The sequence below is a fragment of the Drosophila melanogaster genome, chromosome 4 (assembly GCF_000001215.4).
Source record: "Drosophila melanogaster chromosome 4".
In the NCBI taxonomy this organism is placed as follows: Eukaryota; Metazoa; Arthropoda; class Insecta; order Diptera; family Drosophilidae; genus Drosophila; species Drosophila melanogaster.
Window position 1 is genome coordinate 792,690 of NC_004353.4, and position 19,073 is coordinate 811,762.

Here is a 19,073-nt window from a genome sequence, read left to right on the forward strand (position 1 = left end):
AGAAGGCAGGCTTGAGGAGATCGACTGATATGGCCTTCTCTTGTCCATGAATGCTGATGATGTAGAACTTGTCATCAACCCGGCGTATTACCCGATGAGGTCCCGTGTAAGGCGGCTCGAGTGGTTTCTTAACAGATGCCACTCGCTTGAAGACGTGCGTACAAGTTCTCAGGTCCTTACAAATGAAAACAGGTGGTTTAGCATGATGCGCTGCAGGAGTAGGTCGGGCTGCCCTGATATGTTGACGTAGTTGCTCGGTTAGTCGGTGATCCTTGCTGAAGGCGGTTGGAGTGTGCGATTTAAAAAATTCGTTGGGGATACGAATAGTGGTGCCAAAAAGCATTTCGGCTGGCGATGACTGGAGGTCCGCCTTAAACGCCGAGCGCAGCCCCAACAGAACTGTAGGTAGGAGATCCGGCCATGCTATGTGAGACTTACACATCAGGGCGGCCTTGAGGGTTCGGTGCCATCTCTCCACGATGCCATTTGACTGAGGGTGATATGCGGTTGTACGAATCCTTTCGGCTCCAATTAATTTAGCCAGCTCAGCAAACAATGAGGATTCAAATTGAGTTCCCTGGTCCGTTGTTATAGTGAGTGGGCAGCCAAACATGCAGATCCACTGTGTATACAGAGCTGTCACGACAGTCTCCGCGGTGATATTGGATAGTGGAATAGCTGCAGGCCATCTGCTGAAGCGGTCGATGATGGTAAGACAGTAGCGTAAGTTACGGATTGTGGGAAGTTCAATCAGATCGACGTGAATGTGCTCGAAACGATTGTCAGGAACATCGATCTTCTCCATCGGGCTGCGTGTGTGGCGATGGATTTTGGCCCGCTGGCAAGGAACGCATTGTCGAGACCAGAGGGTGGCATCACGGTTAATTGCTGGCCAGACAAACCGCTGTTTAAGTAATTTTGCAGTTGTACGGCCGCTGGGATGCGCCAATCCATGTACTGCATCAAAAGCTTGGCGTCTCAGACTTTTGGGTAAATATGGCCGCTCGCGTCCACCCGAGATGTCACACCAGATGTCTAGGTTGTCGATGTTCCTAACTTGTAAACCCAGGGACGTGGTTTGAGAGAGCTCAGCCATTTCATCGTCGGTTTGTTGGGCCTCGAATATCGCTTGAGCACTGAAGCTAGACGGCATGCTTATGGTGTTGATGCGTGAGAGGGCGTCTGCCACTGCGTTGTTTTCCCCGGGATTGTACACTATCTCCGTTGAGAATTGGGAGATAAAATCCAATTGGCGGAGTTGTCGAGGCGATGCTTTGCTTGCTTTCTGCCTGAAAGCGTATTGCAATGGTTTATGGTCGGTTTGGATGATGAATGGACGACCCTCTAGAATGTGCTTGAAATGGATGATACCAGCGAAAATAGCCAGGAGCTCGCGATCATACGTGCTGTAGCCTTGCTCTGCCGGAGATAGTTTCCTCGAGAAAAACCCGATGGGACGCCAAATGTTGCCGACTAGTTGTTCGAGAGCAGCACCGATCGCTGTATCGGAGGCGTCCGTTTTAAGGGCGAGGTGAGCCGATGGGGAAAGGAACGAAGAGCACGTGGCACGTAAAATTCCTTGCTTGCAGGCCTGGAATGCACTCTCCGCAGGGCCGGTCCAGGCTATTTCGCGCTTGTCATTTTTGGTTGCGCCTTTTAGGTAGTCTGTGAGCGGGATTTGAGCCTGAGCTGCGTTTGGGATGAGATGTCGGTAATAGTTGACCATTCCCAAAAACCGGCGCAATTCCATGATAGTTTGAGGCTTGGGAAAATTGTTGATTGCTTGCGTGCGCTCAACAGGGGGCTTGAATCCGCTCGCGTTGACTTGGAACCCTCAGAAAATAACCTCACTTTTACCAAATTGGCACTTTTTAGGGTTAATTTGGAGGTGGTTCCTCTGCAAAATCTCAAAGATTGTCTGGAGGTGCTTCAAATGCTCCTCATCCTACGAATGGAATGCCACGAAGCAGGTTGTCCATGTGGCGCTGGAAGGTTTGCGCCTCATTGCGGAGTCCGGGTGGCATGCCGACAAACTCGAAAAGGCCGAACGGTGTAGTGACGGCTGTTTTCGGAATATCATCTGGAGCGACTGGGATCTGGTGGTAGGCACGCACCAAATCGATTGTGGAGAAAACCGAGCATCCATGCAGACGTTGAAGAATGTCTTCCCCATGGGGAATCGGATAACGATCTGGAATAGTGGACGCATTAAGTTTGCGATAATCCCCAGTAGTACGCCATTCGTTGCTCCCCTTGGGGACCAAATGAATAGGACTGGCCCATTGACTGCTGGAGGGACGAATCACTCCTTGCTGGAGTAGGAGATCGAAATCTCGGCGTGCCGCTTTTAATTTTTCGCCTGTAAGCCGTCTTGGCTTGTCGAAAACAGGTGGGCCAGTTGTTTGAATGCAATGCGCAACCTCGTTATGAATGCGGGTTGCTAAAGGCACATTAGGACGTGTGATCTGCACAAAGCGACTAAGAAGATTGGAGTACGGGCGATCTATTCCACTGGAACTTTGCACGTTGATTGTAGAAACGTTGTAGAGTTTTGCTTCTGCAACTTCTCCTTTGGTCGAAACAGCTTTTGAGGGATCCATAAGGCGTTTACCCTTGAGGTCGAGGATGAGGCCGTGGTGCGTGAGGAAATCTGCTCCGATGATTGCTGATTGGACGTTCGCAACGACGAACGACCAGGTGAAGTTACGCCGTAAGTTGAGACCAAAAGTTAGATTTAGCGTGCCGTAGGTATCAATTATAGACGTGTTGGCCGCGTAGAGTTTGAAGTCGTCTTTGCGACGATGCGATCCCTTGATTTTCGAAACAGGTATAAGTGAGATGACTGATCCGGAGTCGATAAGGAATTTTATGTGGGTATTACGATCGATTATGTGAAGTCGGTACTCCTTTGAGAGGCGAGTGCTTGGAGGTCTGCTGTCACCAGTCGCCTGAACAGGTGACAGCTTCTTTAGTTTCCCTGCTGTGGCACCCAGGCACAGGGCGAGGAGCATTTTCGTGCATTAGGTCCGAATTTGGCATGATAAAAGCAGACACGTGGTGCTCGGAGTTGCTGCTGGTTGCGATCGGCTGAGCGAGGCTGGGAGGCTGCATGTTCTGCAGAAGAGTTAAAGAGGCCTTGATGGCAGCGATGTCGCGTTTCAAGTCGTCCACGACACTTGTGCCAGCAGCCGGCGCGTATTCGCGGGTGTTACCTCTGAATTGTGCCGAGGAGGACCCAGCAGCCATGACAAAAGAACCCGATTCCTCTTCCATGAGATCGTCAGCGAGTGCAGTTTGCTCTTCCAAAGTTGCTGAGCGTAGGAGCTTCAAGCCCCGTTGTACGTGCTGCGGTAGCTGAGAGAGCCAGCGGACTCGCAAGGCGTCTGCAGACGCGCGACCATCAGCAAGTGTTGTCATTTGCCGAAGGAGCTGCGAGGGCTTCTTGTCCCCAAGGTCAAGCTCCAGTAAAGCGCGCTGCAACTGTCTGTCCGGCGATTCCGTAAATCGCTTGATAATAATCTCCTTCAGGTGCTCGTATTTGTTTACTTCCGAGGGTTGCGCCAGAACATCAGATACTTCAGTCATTATATCAGCATCCAAAGCACTGATTAAATGGTAGTAGCGCGTGTTATCTGAAGAAATGCGGCTGCATTGAAATTGCGCTTCGATCTGCACAAACCATAACCGCACATTTTGCTTCCAAAATGGCGGTAGCTTGATGGTGGCAACCGACTCGACGACAGGAATAACGGTGCCTGCGCTGTTGCCGCGTTGAATTTCACCAGAGTCAGGCGAAGTGGGCGGTGCAGGCAAACAATCTCCGGTGTTCTGCATTTTGCTTATTGCGGGGTCACCAATATAGTAACTTATGTAGTTACCGCTTTATTTAATTACTAAGTACAATATCTTGTTGTTTTATGCCGTAAGCTTGTTGCGCGCGGAGCTGAAGTTTTTAGTGTGTCCAGTCTGACGATATCAGAAGATATCGTCCTCCAGGAAAGGTCTTGGCGTTAGTACCTGTTTTCGCCGTGATGCCAGACCGGGCTTCAGTCTGGGCGCCACAAAGTGAAGGGCATATTTTTTCAAATTTCCAATGCATGAGCCTTCCGACCTAGTCGGAAGTTCGGGCCGTTTCAAGGGAAAGAACTTTTACGAAGTGCTTCTTTTTCCACCGAACAACGAAACATTTTTTTCCACATTGAAGAAGCTCGGTAAAAGCATTCAACGGGAGGCTTCCTTAAATTGATTCCACTATAAGGCATTTTTAAATAAGTTAATAATAAGAAAACAGAAGAGAATGAGAAATCCCCGACTACTAGATACCCGTTACTCATCTAGTGTGAATGCCAACGCGAAATTTCATCATATTTTTGGAATATCGATAGACATTGGGGAATGAAATGAGAAAGAATTTGAAAATGGTTCAAAAGTGTGGGCGTGACCGTTTTGGCGGCCTTCGGGCGTTAGGGTAAATCGATAGAAGTTTACACGATTAATAAAATTACGAAAAAATATTCAACAATTTTTAACATAATGTGGTTGTAGCAAATTTGGGCGGCTTAAGGGCGTTAGAGTGGGAGTGGTAAAAAGTTTTTTGGCAAATCGATAGAAATTTACAAGACTAATAAAATTATGACAAATTATCAAAAAATGTGGGCGTGGCAGTCTTGTGCGGTTTGTGGGCGTGGCAGCATGGCCCAACAAACTCGACTTGGTGTCTGTGACTCTAGATTTTGTATTATATTATTATTATATTATATTATTATATTATTATATTATTATATTATTATATTATTATATTATTATATTATTATATTATTATATTATTATATTATTATATTATTATATTATTATATTATTATATTATTATATTATTATATTATTATATTATTATATTATTATATTATTATATTATTATATTATTATATTATTATATTATTATATTATTATATTATTATATTATTATATTATTATATTATTATATTATTATATTATTATATTATTATATTATTATATTATTATATTATTATATTATTATATTATTATATTATTATATTATTATATTATTATATTATTATATTATTATATTATTATATTATTATATTATTATATTATTATATTATTATATTATTATATTATTATATTATTATATTATTATATTATTATATTATTATATTATTATATTATTATATTATTATATTATTATATTATTATATTATTATATTATTATATTATTATATTATTATATTATTATATTATTATATTATTATATTATTATATTATTATATTATTATATTATTATATTATTATATTATTATATTATTATATTATTACATTATTAAAGTATTGTATTATTGTATTAATATATATTATTATATTTTATACTGTTATATTTGTATATTATTATAATATATTACTTTTACAATGTCCTCATTTTAAAATGGTGAATACGAAGATGCTATTCCTGTTACTTGTAGAGTAAAGTGAAAAAATCTTTTATATTTATCTATCGATATCTCAGAAAAATTATGAAATTTCGCGTTCTCATTCACACTAGCTGAGTAACGGGTATGTGATAGTCGAGGAACTCGTTTACAGCATTCTCTCATGTCTTATGTTGCTACTCTTACTCTTATTAATTATTCACAATACAGTTTTAGATATATTGTCTTGCAAAACATAAACATAATAAATCAACACTGATTATGACAATTACTACTGACACTGAAATTTATAGACTTGTAATTAAATAAAATAAAAGATTAAATATTTTTTGAACCGGGTCTTTTTTATATATTTTGGGAACATATCAGGGAATTATTAATTATAGTCTCACGGCCGGCAAGAAGGTATGGTAACTTACCTATGTGGCAGCACTTCCACTCGACAAAGAATTATTCCGAAAGGACTTCCGGAGTACTTCCACTTTCGACTGGGATAGTGTGCACACATACTGTGTTTGGCTGTTATTCTATGCGTACAAGAGAGCTGCTCCGATCTCTACGCACTTTGCGACCTCTTCTAGGAGCCAGGTGCTCCCAGACATAGAATGAAAGTTCAAAAACTAAAGCGTATTGGCATCTGGTTAAGCGGCTTTACTTAGACAAGGGTCTTCTCGTGGTTACGACCAAAACGGCGGATGCCGCCTTAGTGGTGCAGCGCCCTCTTATAGAAGAAGGCTTATTCAGCACCCATAACTCCACCACTGGTGGACATTTCGGAATCGAAAAGACAGTGGCTACGCTTAAGAGATCCTACTTTCGGATCAGGCAAACCGCTGATGTGATGCAGTGTTAGAAAAGGACTTACCCAATGTACCGTTAGCCAACTACAGCCCACAGTTCTATGTGCTCCGTTTGAAAGACTTGCGATTGACATATTGGGTCTTTTGCCTACTACAGTGCTCGGGAACCGAAATGTAGCTTTGTTACTTCGTCAAATGACCGATGTGTATAGCTCTGCCTCACCGAACAGCTCGTCTACTCGGATCAAGGCCGTAACTTTCAGTCAGTAGTATTTCAAGCTTGTCTCCGCCTGCTCAACGTAAAAATGACGACGCCGCTACACCCCCAATCAGATGGAATGGTTAAGATCGCTGTTGATGCTGGGACAAGAACTCCGACTCACAAGCAAGCTTGCTCCCGGCCGAACTTTCCTCGTATCCAAATGCCTGCTGGATACGATGGGTAAGATCTTTAAAAAGGTGATTGCGGCGAGGCTCGACGAAGCAAAAGCGGCTGCAGGGGTACTTTCTCCAAACCGGATTTCGGAAAGGATTGTCGACGCTGGACGCGATCTCCACGGTTACCAACACTGCTGCCAGAGCCATTTCAGGTTCCAAGTGGAAGGGTGGTACGAAGAAGTAACGCCTGGTGGTAAGGATGGACATCTGTAACGCGTTCAACGCGGTTGACTGGGCAAGGACGCTGGAGTCACTAAGGGCCTTTAAAGGCATCTACCTCAGCACTCGCGTGCTTGTCATCGAATCGTCATTGGGCTCCAGAGAGGTCACGGGACCGATGTTCTGGAACACCACGTACAATAGTGTTCTAAGCCTTGCTCTTCCGGAAAGCACAAAGATCGTGGGCCTCGCAAACACAGCTATCAAGGATGTCGAAGCATGTCTAGCTGTGGCCGGCCTGGAGTTGGCCTCTCAAAAAACGGTAGCTGTCCTCATCTCGAGCAGGAAGCTGGTGGAGGCAGCACGCATCCAAGTTGGGAGTACCACAGTGACATGAATTAAAAATTTTAAATGAATTTAAAATATTAACACAAAACAAAATATAAAGCCTACATTTATAATACCACCTAATAAAACTAATTGAAGCAGCTCTAAGACTCCCGATGCTAAAAATAAATACATAACGGTGGAAGACCAATTTGGCTGGCCGAAGGTTTACGAAGATTCCACTGTTTTCGGTCGGGTCTGAAATAAAAATACCAAAAGTTTTCCAAGTGTGCTCCAAAAGAAAGCGGTCTTTTAGTGTACATCACTGTCGCCTAGCTGCAACTCAAATTGAAATTGTTGTAATTCTTAATTTCAATAACCGATGCCTGTTGTTAACTTAATTTAATCGATACAAATGTGAAAATAATTCAAAAAACTAATTCATAATATAATTTTACTTCACGAGTAACGGTTTTCAAAACACTGATTTGTAGTGATCTAACAATTCCGAACGGGAACGGGATAGGGATGGATGAGCTGTCGAAATATTTTTCAAGGAAAAAAAGAAATCATTCATTGAACTTTCAAAAAGATATATTTCGCGTTCTTGTTTAATTGGTTCCAAGCCATTATTCTAGTATTCTATTTCTTGCTGTTAATATACAATTGCTTGGAAAGCCATTTTAAAAATGTATATGATTTATGAGCTTTTTGATTCGATTGCATTGTATATGTTAAAAATTAATTATGTTAGAGTGAAATAATAATTTGAATGTACACTTAGACATGTTCATCATATACACAACGTGTGCATTAGATTTCCTAAATTTGCATTTAGATTGCCAGCATATTATAATACCAGGATTATGAAAAAGCGGCTTACCGCCGGAATAGGAATACTATAATGTTATTATAACAACATTGTAATTTGTTTACTAAGTATGCACACAAGCCAATCTTTATAATAAACTTTAAAGTAGTTATGAAAATTTACAACTAATTAAATATATGTATTTATTTAAGTGGATGCTATTAAACTAGATTTGAGTATTTGGACGCATACAAATTTGACATGTACATAATTGTATATTTTGTATTTTTATTAATCGATACTAACTACCTATTTGTTTACGGCTAATCTGGGGTATGTTATTATGGCATTGGTGCGTAAATGGCACAAAAATTGCAAGGTTCCCAAGACCGAATGCCCTGTAAACTATGGATTCACAAATAACTTATATATGTATGCATGTGTATATATGTACGTTAATGGCACTTGAACTGAAACTTACTTCAAATAATGACTATCCTATTTTTTTGTATTTACAAACAGATTTTAATTGTATTTTTCATTTATCTTCTGATAACTGGCACCGTTTGCCAGAATTGTCATTATTCCGGATTTGGCTTTCGGTAATCACCATCCTAGTCGTCTAGCTCGCGCTGAGATGCAAGTTCCACTTCATCGGAAGAAAAACCAGAAGGCGATAAGCTTTCTGGGGGATAGAAGAACTGCTGAGGGGGTGTATGTCCACAGTCATGCCCATGAGCGGTGGAAGCTGCTGAAGATGCCATATCCTGCAAGTGATACACAGCTGCAGCGGCTGCAACCGCGACCTGAGAATTAGAACCGCCGGATCCCTTTGGACAGGCATCTGCGCAGAGACTTCCTGAGCCACCACTGACCCCGCCTGTGCGACACCATAGCTGTCTCATCTCAGCCCTCCGGTTTCGCATCAGGACCTTATATTCGGAAATACGCATCTTTTTACCATCCACAATACAGGTGCGCTTGGGTCGAGGTCTATAGCGATAGTCCGGATGCTGCTCCATGTGAAGTTTCGAGAGCCTTGACTGTTCTTCGTAATACGGCTGTTTGTCGGCATTGGACATAGCTTTCCAACGAGCACCAAGAATTTTTGATATATTCGAATTATGCATGTCTGGACAAGCCTTGAGTATCTTTCTACGCTCATCTTTTGCCCACACCATGAACGCATTCATTGGCCTCTTTATGTGTGGCTTGCTGTGCACGTGGCCGTGGTTGCCTCCGTGTCCATGACCATTTCCTTGTCTCAGTGGCTGCGATGATGGCGATGCAGGTACAGGGCCTAGTTGACCTGAATTCAAACTTTCTGGGTCCAACGCAGCCGATCGCTCTGAATTCGTACCACAACTATTTACTGAGTCACGACTCACTCGCGTTGCCCGTGATCCTCCAGAACATGCAACAGCTGAGTTCCACACTCTCCCCTAGAACAAATTAAAGAAACCCGCTTTAATAAACTAGACAGTATATTCCTTTTCAAAAGAAACACGACCAAGTGCTGTGTTTGAAAAAATGCGGTCGACATTACGTTATATAGATAACACATGTGCAAGCAAGATTCAGATAGGCAACAGGGACTACATAAATGTCAAGAAAAAGGTTTGCATTTTGCGTAGTAAGCTAAGATAAGCTTACCTTGACTTATAAGTGCTTTTAAATAAAATAAATTAAGCCGATTTTAAAAATAATCTGCAAAACTAATTTTACTTACATGACTTTTTAGAAGGGGCAACTCTATCTCCGCATAATGTGGTTGCCCCTGGTGCCAACTGAGGGGAGGACTGGACACAACAGGAGTAAGGTTTTCGCAGTGATCCCTTTGGGAAGAGCTGTTCGGTGATGAACTTGGTGATCCCTTTGGCTTGCTGAGATTAAGTGGAGCATCCATTTCCGAGTCTTGGGCTTCAGACACGCTCGCAATGCTGAGATTGTCTGTCGGGGATGGTGAAAAGTTTTTTGAACAATCAGCTGTTCGACCATGTGGAGATTCTGGAGGTGTGTTATGGCTGTATGAGAGGATTTCGTAAGGTGGATTCTCGTACGTTGGGGACTCTGGCCTTGATCTGCAGGACCCCCCATTGCCGCCCCTTCTCGTTTCTCCGATTTCCATTTGGGGATCAGAATCTGTGTTCAGTAGCTCATTACCTCTGGTGGCTAAACCGACTATATTAGTGTTGTTCGAAAAATGGCTGCTATTTTTGTTATTGTTGGCAGCTGCTACTGCCGCAGCCGCCAGAGCTGCTTGAATGTGCGCAGCTGCCACAGCCGCAGTGGACCACATAGGAGCTAGTGCCATTTTGTGTGTGCTGAATGCTTCACTTTGCGGGTGACTGTGGTGATGAGTTGGGACAGATTGGGCATTCTCATGACCGGGAATGAGCTGCAGGAGCTGTTGAGCATTGGGCATTGGCGGCTGTAGGAAGGCCGGAAGGAACGGCATCAAGTTTCCGGAAGATACGGAAACTGCCTGTTGATTTTGATGTTGGGGGTTTGCTGCAGTAAAGCGAACTGCCCCGTACTGGCTGCTCAGATGATTGTGCAATTCCTGAAGGCAGCTTTCGTGCTGCAGTCTCTGCACGTTCTGAAGTTGTTGTTGCTGTTGAGCACTCGCATCAATGTCGGTCATGCTATCGTAATGAGCCTGAAAAAAGACAACAAGAGGTACGTAAACTCAAAAAGTCTGAAGATATCATTTGACCGTCCATAAAACCAAAATGAAGTCGTCTAACTATTTCGTCGTATATTGCACACAAAGTAAATGAGACATTTGCAATCCACATTTTTATACCCGTTACTCGTGGAGAAAATCAATATACTAGATTCGTTGAAAAGTATGTAACAGGTAGAAGAAAGATTACATTTCAAATATATGTATGTATATATTCTTGATCTGAATCAATAGCCGAGTCGATATAGCCATGTCAGTCCGTCTGTCTTTCCGTCCGTATGAACTTCTAAATCTCGGCAAATTAAAGCTAGACTTTAGATTATTTCTCGAACTTAGGAACTACACTAGTGGGCATAAGTATTTAGACACCATTAGCTTGCAACTGCCGGGCTATGCTTTTCATAGTACAGTCAAATAAATAAGTAAACTATTGATGATAAAACAAAGAGTGCAATTACAGTTACACGCGAGAGGTATGTTTTGCTTTTTACCTTTTCAATTTTCCTTCTGCTGATAAGAAAGTTAGACAGACAACGATTTGGGCGGTGACAAAAGTATTTAGACATCACATTTAATTAGTTCGCATTGATCTGTTGTTCGATGAATATCAAATTTTTGACTTTTTTAGATCATTTGAACATTTGTTCTTGATAACGTGTTACTACCTACTTTTATTTCATTCATAAATTTGTTAAACATGGGGAAAACAAAGGAACTGAGCGAATTTATAAAAAATGAAATAATAATTAAGTATAATTCTGGTATTTCGGTACAAAATATCATTGATTTATACAAAATTCCACGGGCAACGGTGTATTACCAAATAAATAAATATAAAAAAACACACACAACCAAAAAACGTTGCGCGTAGTGGCCGACCACGTAAAACCACTCAAAAGGACGGTGGGTATATTGTACGGATGTTTAAGCAAAATATTCTACAAACTCCCCGATCGGTTGCCAAAGAACTAAAAGAAGGAGCAGAAATCGATATCAGTGAAAGAACGGTTCGCAGACGTCTTAAGGAAGCCGATTTTGGAACATATGTTAGCAAAGTTATACCACTAATAACTCCACGAAATAAGTTAAAGCGCCTCGACTTTGCCAAAAAATATGTTGGTCAGCCTGCATCATTCTGGAAAAATGTTTTGTGGAGCGATGAAAGCTCTTTTGAGTTTCATTGCTCAAAAAAAAAATTTTGTTAGATTACCGAAACAATATCGGAAAAAAGTGGCACCAGTATGTCAGAGAGTAAATCATCAGATGCGTAGCCTTCACTGGCTTGGGAGATTCGGTTCCTGTTGATGGAACCATGAATCAAGGAAAATATTTAGATGTCCTTAATAATCATGCATTCCCCTCTGGTGATAAATTGATTGGAGAGTCCTTCATACTCCAGCAGGATAATGCTCCCTGTCATAAGGCCAAACTGATTACGAAGTTACTGAAAGATGTTGGTGTAAACACATTGGATTGGCCACCTCAAAGTCCAGACCTCAACATAATAGAAAACCTCTGGTCATATTTAAAAAGAAAAAGGAGTGCAAACTTATCTAGAAGTCGCGAAGAAACGATTTTGGAAATTCAAACCTTATGGAAGGATATTTCAATAGATTATATCCACAGCTTGGTACAGTCTGTACCAAAACGTCTGCAAAAGGTGATAGACGCTAAGGGAGGGTATATTTTTTATTAATTTGTCATAATTTTGTAGTTGACTTTTTTTTTTCAATTTATAACATTTAAATAATTTGTCCAAATACTTATGACACTGCTAATTTGTAAGAAAGTAATTTTTGTTAAATCAACAATGAAGTTATCCATATGTTTATGTTACCTAATTTAACTACGATAGTCTACCTATTTACTAAAATTATTAAGCAATTTTGCTTTAAGTAAACAATGAGTTACAAACAAATATATTGAAAATATTTCTTGTCCAAATACTTATGCCCACTAATGTATATAAGTTACATATGTAGTAGGTTAAGATAAGACATACATATGTACATTAATGCAGCTCAAGTTTCTTTCCAAATGGAAAACTGGACTTATAATAATACCCCTATACAATACATTATAATAGTTTTGGGCTCAAATCTTTTAAATCTGATAAGCAAATTTTTATTTATTTACTTCGAATGTTTTATTTTGATTTTTTTTACTTGTTTAAATTTAATATATCATTTCGATACTTCAGTAGTATCATATAATAATTATACTAAATTTCTTCAAAGCAATGTATACAATTAGTATAAAACTTGTTTTTTGAATATTTTTTTTTAAAATATCGTATACTCTCTGGCATAAAATTTATAATTTCGCATATATTTCCTAAAGGTAAATTTAATAAGCATTTATTTAAGAAATTTTTAATACTTGAAAGTATAGAATTCATATAGCAATAGTATAGATGCCAATATGAATGATGTGAGATAAAGAAAAATAATTTTAAGAAGATATACCCAGCCGAAAGCCACTGCAGCTTTTAGCTTAGTTTAAGCATAAGCCAGTCTGGTCTTGTCCGTATGAATGCCGACACCTCGGACATAAATATTCAGCATCTGATTCTCCAAATTTGTTTCAAAGATACAACTTTTCAATTTGAAAAGTCTTCTTTCTTTATAATCTTTAAAACGGCGAATTGAAGATCACACAAGACGTCTTCCTGGAAAAATTCCTTAATTTGAACGGACTCGGACGATGATGACAAAAAGTCGGCTCTCGAGTTCTCTCGACGAGCTACCCTTGACCCTGGCAACGATAATTCGCAACGCGGTAACAAACAAGTCAAAATAAAGGAAAAGCATGCGCTTTCGTATTGTAAGCATTAGATTCCTCGTCGTATGACATTTGAGGTAATCTTTTATTTGTAAACTGCGCACACTTTATACCCGTGTAGTAAAACTGCCACACCCACACTTTTAAAAATGTTTTTTGTCTTATAATTTATTATTTCTCTAGCCAATTTCTATCGGTATGCCAAAAACACTGGCCATGCCCCTCCTTACACCTACAAAACGGGCACGCCCACACTTTTGAAACATTTTAAAATTTTATTTCCCAGTACCGATCGATACTTCAGAAAAAATATGAAATTTCTTGCTTCGAACTCGGGGAACTCGACTATAACATTCTATGTGGTTTTAATTTGTATTAATTTGCCAAACACATTTTTTCCACTCTAACGCCTACAAACCAGAACAAACTGACGCGACCTCACTTTTAAAATTAAAATTTTATTTTTTTTTGATGAAAAATAAATCTTCTTGAATACAATGGTAAACAAATCTGGTAATGGATCACATTATTAATATGTGTACAAAATATAAACTTATCTCATTAACCACTTTAAAAAATTAAAAATTTGCTCCGAATATTTTGCTAGCGTTCGTAAGTAGAAATTTATCACGATTAGTTTGTGGGGCTTTTTATCAATAATTTATACTACTTGCAGTTTCACTTGCATTAACACAGGTTTAATGTTGTTTTTCTTGCTTTGGACTCTCCTCACACTAGCCATGAGCTTTCGTTAATTTATCAGGTGGTTCACCTCGCGCATCCAGAGAAGTTGTGCCATTACAGCTGTCAATCCAATCGAGCTGTTAAAAATTTCAATAGGGAGGATGGTCAGAAACGTCTGCGCCTGATTGGCTAGGGCAATGCGACACAATGGCAAATCGGAATGTGACCTGTATCACTATCGGTATCAGTGCCCGTAAACGTCACTGCACAGCAACACTGTCCCTCTAACGCCACCGACCAAATATTTTTTTGTTCGGTGTTCGTTGCTTAGTGCTCAGTTCTGCGGGCAGCGTTTTGTATACATACGCTGTGAAATCAGGCAGAGGGTGTCCAAACAACTGTTCCGCTCTGACCCTCGGGGCTCTAGCTTCCGAATCAACTTGCCGTTCTTTGCGCACTTAGGGTAGCCCTCGTCTTCGCAGACGCCTTGGCATCTACTTCTCCGGTCGAGCCATCGCGGGAAACTGACGACGCTGGAACATCCTACTACAGCTGAGGGTGCTGATGTGATGTCAGAGTTTTACAATGGACTCTTCGAGACGCTTAGAAATCAGCAGCTGCGCATAGTGGGTGCACACATTTTGTAGCGACTGGGACTACTACTCATTGCTTTGACATATAAATGGTCAAATATTGAAAAATAAAAAAAATGCATTACTGGAAAATAAGTTTCGCATTGCAACACGTTTACAATTGAAGTTTAGGCATTAACCAAATATATAAGAATTTTTGGGACATTAGAATTGGGGCTAATAAATTTAAGCCCTCACCAACAGGAGGGAATTTAAGATTTTACGACCGATTTGCAATAGTTATAGGCACTCTATTACACAAAAATATAAAGATTAACTACATCTTTTTTTTTGACCGAGAGCGACATCTTCCTTAGTTTGTCCGGCAGTTCCGCCCACTGTGCAGCTTACAGTTTACTCTTTATGCGCTCTTCGCATCTCTTTATGCTGCTATTCGCTTTCCATAAGCACTCCCCCATTTAGGTCACGAAACAGCTCGCCGAGTGGTTGGCTGGGGATCGAAGTGAATGTGTGTGGGCGTGGATTCAATTGTTCTGTACATACATATGTATTGTTGCACGAATTACGAGAATTGTCTCTTTCGCTCCTTGTATTTAAAGCCACCGTTTTCTATCTCTCTCTTACTCGGCCCCATCCCCCTTCCCCATAGAACTGCTTTTGTCTCTGTCTAGGCTGTACGCGAGTATGCGTGTCTCTGCCGAGTGAATACATGAATGCAGAGAAACAAAAACCTTTTTGTTTCTACTCGACTCCAAAATCGATAGAAAGAAAGCCAAGGAGGGCATTGTCCAACACAATCGTACCTATGTACAGTGAAACTCCGCCCCTTTTCGTACAGCTACGTCACGAGTAGTGGTGGTTACTGCTCCGCTTGTCTCAGCCAATTGTCTCGTCAATTATTTGCTATTGTACTGCAGTATTGCGTTTCGGTTGGCGGACGAATAGCGGGAAGCTGGTATATTTATAAGAAACACATGCCTATGTGGACTCGCCCTTGCAACACGTACATGTGAATGATTATTTACCTGCCCATTGGCCTTTAAATTTTGGCCATGTACGCATGGGCGTAGCCAGGAAACTCTCTAAGGCCAGTTTCAGCACAAATCATATTTTGTAGAAAAAATACACAAACACTTATTAAAGTGCATATGTATTTTTGGAAAAAAAATAGGTAATAACCTAACTCCTCAACATCCACACAGTTAGAGAACAGATCAATCGCCGCCATCCATGTCGATACAACGATCGGCTTCACGCTCAAACCAACCACATATCGGCTTAACTAGCTAACCCGACGACCAGGAGAAGACTAAAGACTCGTCACCCATTAGACCTTCACACAAGAGGGAGGCAAAGAGTGCTTCAAAACTAGCCAACACTATTAGCTATTCTAAATTATTATTCAAAATTATAATTCATCATTGCTGTTATGTTTCAATGTTATGTTCGTTGCCTCTGTTAGTTCATACTTTTTAAAGCCATTCAATTGCTTGCATAACGTAAAATAAATTTATATTATATACAAAAAATGGAAAATAATAGGAAATAACTTAACTCGTCAATGAATTGATTTTGAGCTATGAGTGTCTGCATTTGTTACATATGTACATATGTCTTACACTTACACGCATGATTGCTGGCATAGTTTTATATAAAAACTTATAGAAATAGAAACGGGAGTTACCGATTGTCAGACAGCCGTTACTATAAGATAGTAAATGACAAATATTGGCCAACTGGAAAATCGAGCGCTAACAGTTTTCTGGTATTGGGGAATAAAATGAGAAAGAATTTATACATTTTTTTTTTGGCGTTAGAGTGGACCATATGGGTCAACAAACTTGTATCTGTGTCTCTAGAATCTGTATGCTTTATCTCAACATTTTAGCTTTTATAGTTTCTGAGATCTCGACGTTCATACGGACGGAAAGACAGACAGGGCGAGATTGGATATTGATCCTGATCGTTTATACTGTTAAACGAATATAGTATGCCCTTTTACTCTACGAGTAACGATTATAATAATTCTGTTGGTTTGGAACCATTAAAATAATGAACTATATATTGGACACATAAAATTTTAGAACTAAAAATAGCTTAAAGTCATAAGTCATAAGAATATCTGACACTAGAGACTTATCTATTTGACAAAGAATTTCCATTTCAAGAAAGTAGATTTTCAAGTGCGATGCTTCGTTTGAGTGATTTTTGCAAAACAAGATTTTGGTGGTCTTTTCAAAAGCAAGAAAATACATCTCTGAATGAAGTAAAAAAAACTACCGAAGAATGATGACTTTGCATTTGCTAAATAAATACTCCTCTTATTAATTTACCCCACCGAAAAGTTTTAAGGTGACCGACCACACAGATTTAGAAGAAGTCAAAGAAGCCCCGCCCGAATCATTAGATGCGTCAACCGGGCTTGACTATATGACCTTAAGCATTCCTGAATGAATACTTGTCTATGAAAGACTTTAAGGAGTTCAGTGCGGGGTTAAAGATATTGTTTGGTGGTAAACAAAAAATTTTAACAACAAATTCCATCCCCAAAATCCACTTCCTCATTCACCCACGGAACTGTTCCGATGAGCTGGGCTAGAAGTGTATACTTGAGAGCTTGACAATGTGTCGAGTTCGTTTCGCGGCGTTAATGAGGTACCGGAGTCCGGGTGTGCGGTTTCTCTTAGAATGGAAGCCAGAGTGTTCATATTCATATTGTTGGTGCAGATTGGAGGTCCTGGGAGCTCAAAACTCTTGCGCTTTAATTAAAGCAGATGCTTTATCCTTATTTTATTTTGTGTAACTAGTGTGTGGACAATCTCAAATTGCAAAAACCCACCACCCAATGTTCGGAACTGCAAGCGAAAATTGAAAACATCAATTTGGATATATTATCAAACCAACACTCATCAATTAATTAATCGGCATTAAATCGAAAAGCTTTTGTATTCACATTTTTGGGGCACAACAAAGACTTCTGTAATACCAAAACGATAAATAAGATAAAACAAAACGGAATATACAAATGAAGTACAATTTAATAATGAAAATAAACAAATAAATAAAAAAGTCTGACCGTGGTGGGTGGCTGTCAATAAAGTAAGCGGATGGCCAAGGGTATTTGAAACTGACTGACGCTGAATGTCAAAGTAAACGAATCGAATAAATAAGTAAAGACAACATACGCCCAAACATCAACAATAAAACCGAAGCTACATATACACAACAGCTCAAAACGAAACGGAACGCAAACAAAATAAAATAACGGAATAAAACAATCAGGAAATTGTCCTTTGATCTTTTTCCACCGACCCACCTTCAACCCATCCCTAGGAAAGCGTAATTTTCGAATGGCTCATAGATGCTTTTGAAGGCAATGTCAAAAGTAACGAGATAGACAAATGAAATCGCAAATACAAATTGCTTAAGTTAGTTTCGATTATGGTTCTGTTGAAAGTTAAACAAGAATTTTCCTAAACGTGGAATTTTAGTTTTATAGACTGGGTTGCCATATGGTGAAACCATTTTTCTAAAAACTTGATATATAAAACTAATATATTTTCCTTTCTGATTTCTATCGTTATGCCGACACAATGGCGTTTTATATGCCTTATGTTATATGCAATAGTCGACTTTCCCGACTATCAGATACCTGTTACTCATCCAGTGGAAATGCAAACGCGTAGTTCCATAATTTTTCAGGGATATCGATAGATATTGGTGAATAATATGGGAAAAAATTTAAAAATTGTTCAAAAGTGTGGGCGCTTCAGTTTTGGGCGGTTTATTGGCGTAAGAGTGGTCGTGGAAAAAGTTTTTTGATAGAAACTTAGAAGGCTAATAAAAATATGACAAAATATCAAAAGATTTTGCAAACGTATGGGCGCGGCAGTTTTTGGCGGTTTGTGTGCGAAAGAGTGGGCGTGGCAACATCAGCCAACGCTCAACTTTCTAGCTTCTATACTCGGCTATTGTGATTCTTCCTCATAAGGTTGGAAATGCGTTTTTTACTCAGTTGCGAAGTTCAAACTTAAATTCTAAAACTTTTTATCTGGGTATTAAAATGTGACTTTGTACCATCTATTCAGGATCAGTCTCTGCAAACATTTAACAAAAATGTAGTGAACCCTTAAGCCGGAAAAATATACGTACATAAGAAAGTACCACATATATATGGTAATATAAACTTCACATATGCATGTTCAAATGTTGCTTGTGCTTGGATGTGTTTTTATCATTCGGCGTATTCCCTTACACATATCTCAAAGTTGGGACAAACCTCTCAATATTCTAGCGGGGATGTACTTTTCTTTTATTTTCGTTATTTATTCATCATTTTGGGGAAGGCGT

At 39.8% G+C, this 19,073-nt stretch overlaps 1 protein-coding gene across 4 annotated transcripts in view, besides 7 other annotated features; it reads right to left on the minus strand.

Moving 5' to 3' along the window:
- Positions 1–4,103: part of a mobile genetic element that runs on past the window's edge.
- A 204-nt stretch (positions 4,104–4,307) lies between these two features.
- Positions 4,308–4,697: a mobile genetic element.
- A 797-nt stretch (positions 4,698–5,494) lies between these two features.
- Positions 5,495–5,607: a mobile genetic element.
- A 2,139-nt stretch (positions 5,608–7,746) lies between these two features.
- The window catches only part of Sox102F, a 33,958-nt gene continuing 22,631 nt past the window's right edge, over positions 7,747–19,073 (minus strand). The window contains exons 1-4 of one of the 4 annotated variants that reach the window (NM_001272145.1): positions 14,497–14,658; positions 14,133–14,267; positions 9,709–10,638; positions 7,747–9,421 (exon numbers count right to left, since the gene is read on the minus strand). In NM_001272145.1, the coding sequence (NP_001259074.1) occupies positions 8,594–9,421; positions 9,709–10,623 (1,743 nt within the window). In that variant the 5' untranslated portion in view covers positions 10,624–10,638; positions 14,133–14,267; positions 14,497–14,658 and the 3' untranslated portion in view covers positions 7,747–8,593. Of the gene's footprint in view, positions 9,422–9,708; positions 10,639–11,156; positions 11,392–14,132; positions 14,268–14,496; positions 14,659–19,073 lie in introns of those variants that run through there. The other 3 variants (NM_166792.2, NM_001272144.1, NM_001014695.2) reach the window with 3 other exon arrangements.
- Positions 10,811–10,986: a mobile genetic element.
- Positions 11,008–12,627: a mobile genetic element.
- Positions 16,528–16,688: a mobile genetic element.
- Positions 18,343–18,651: a mobile genetic element.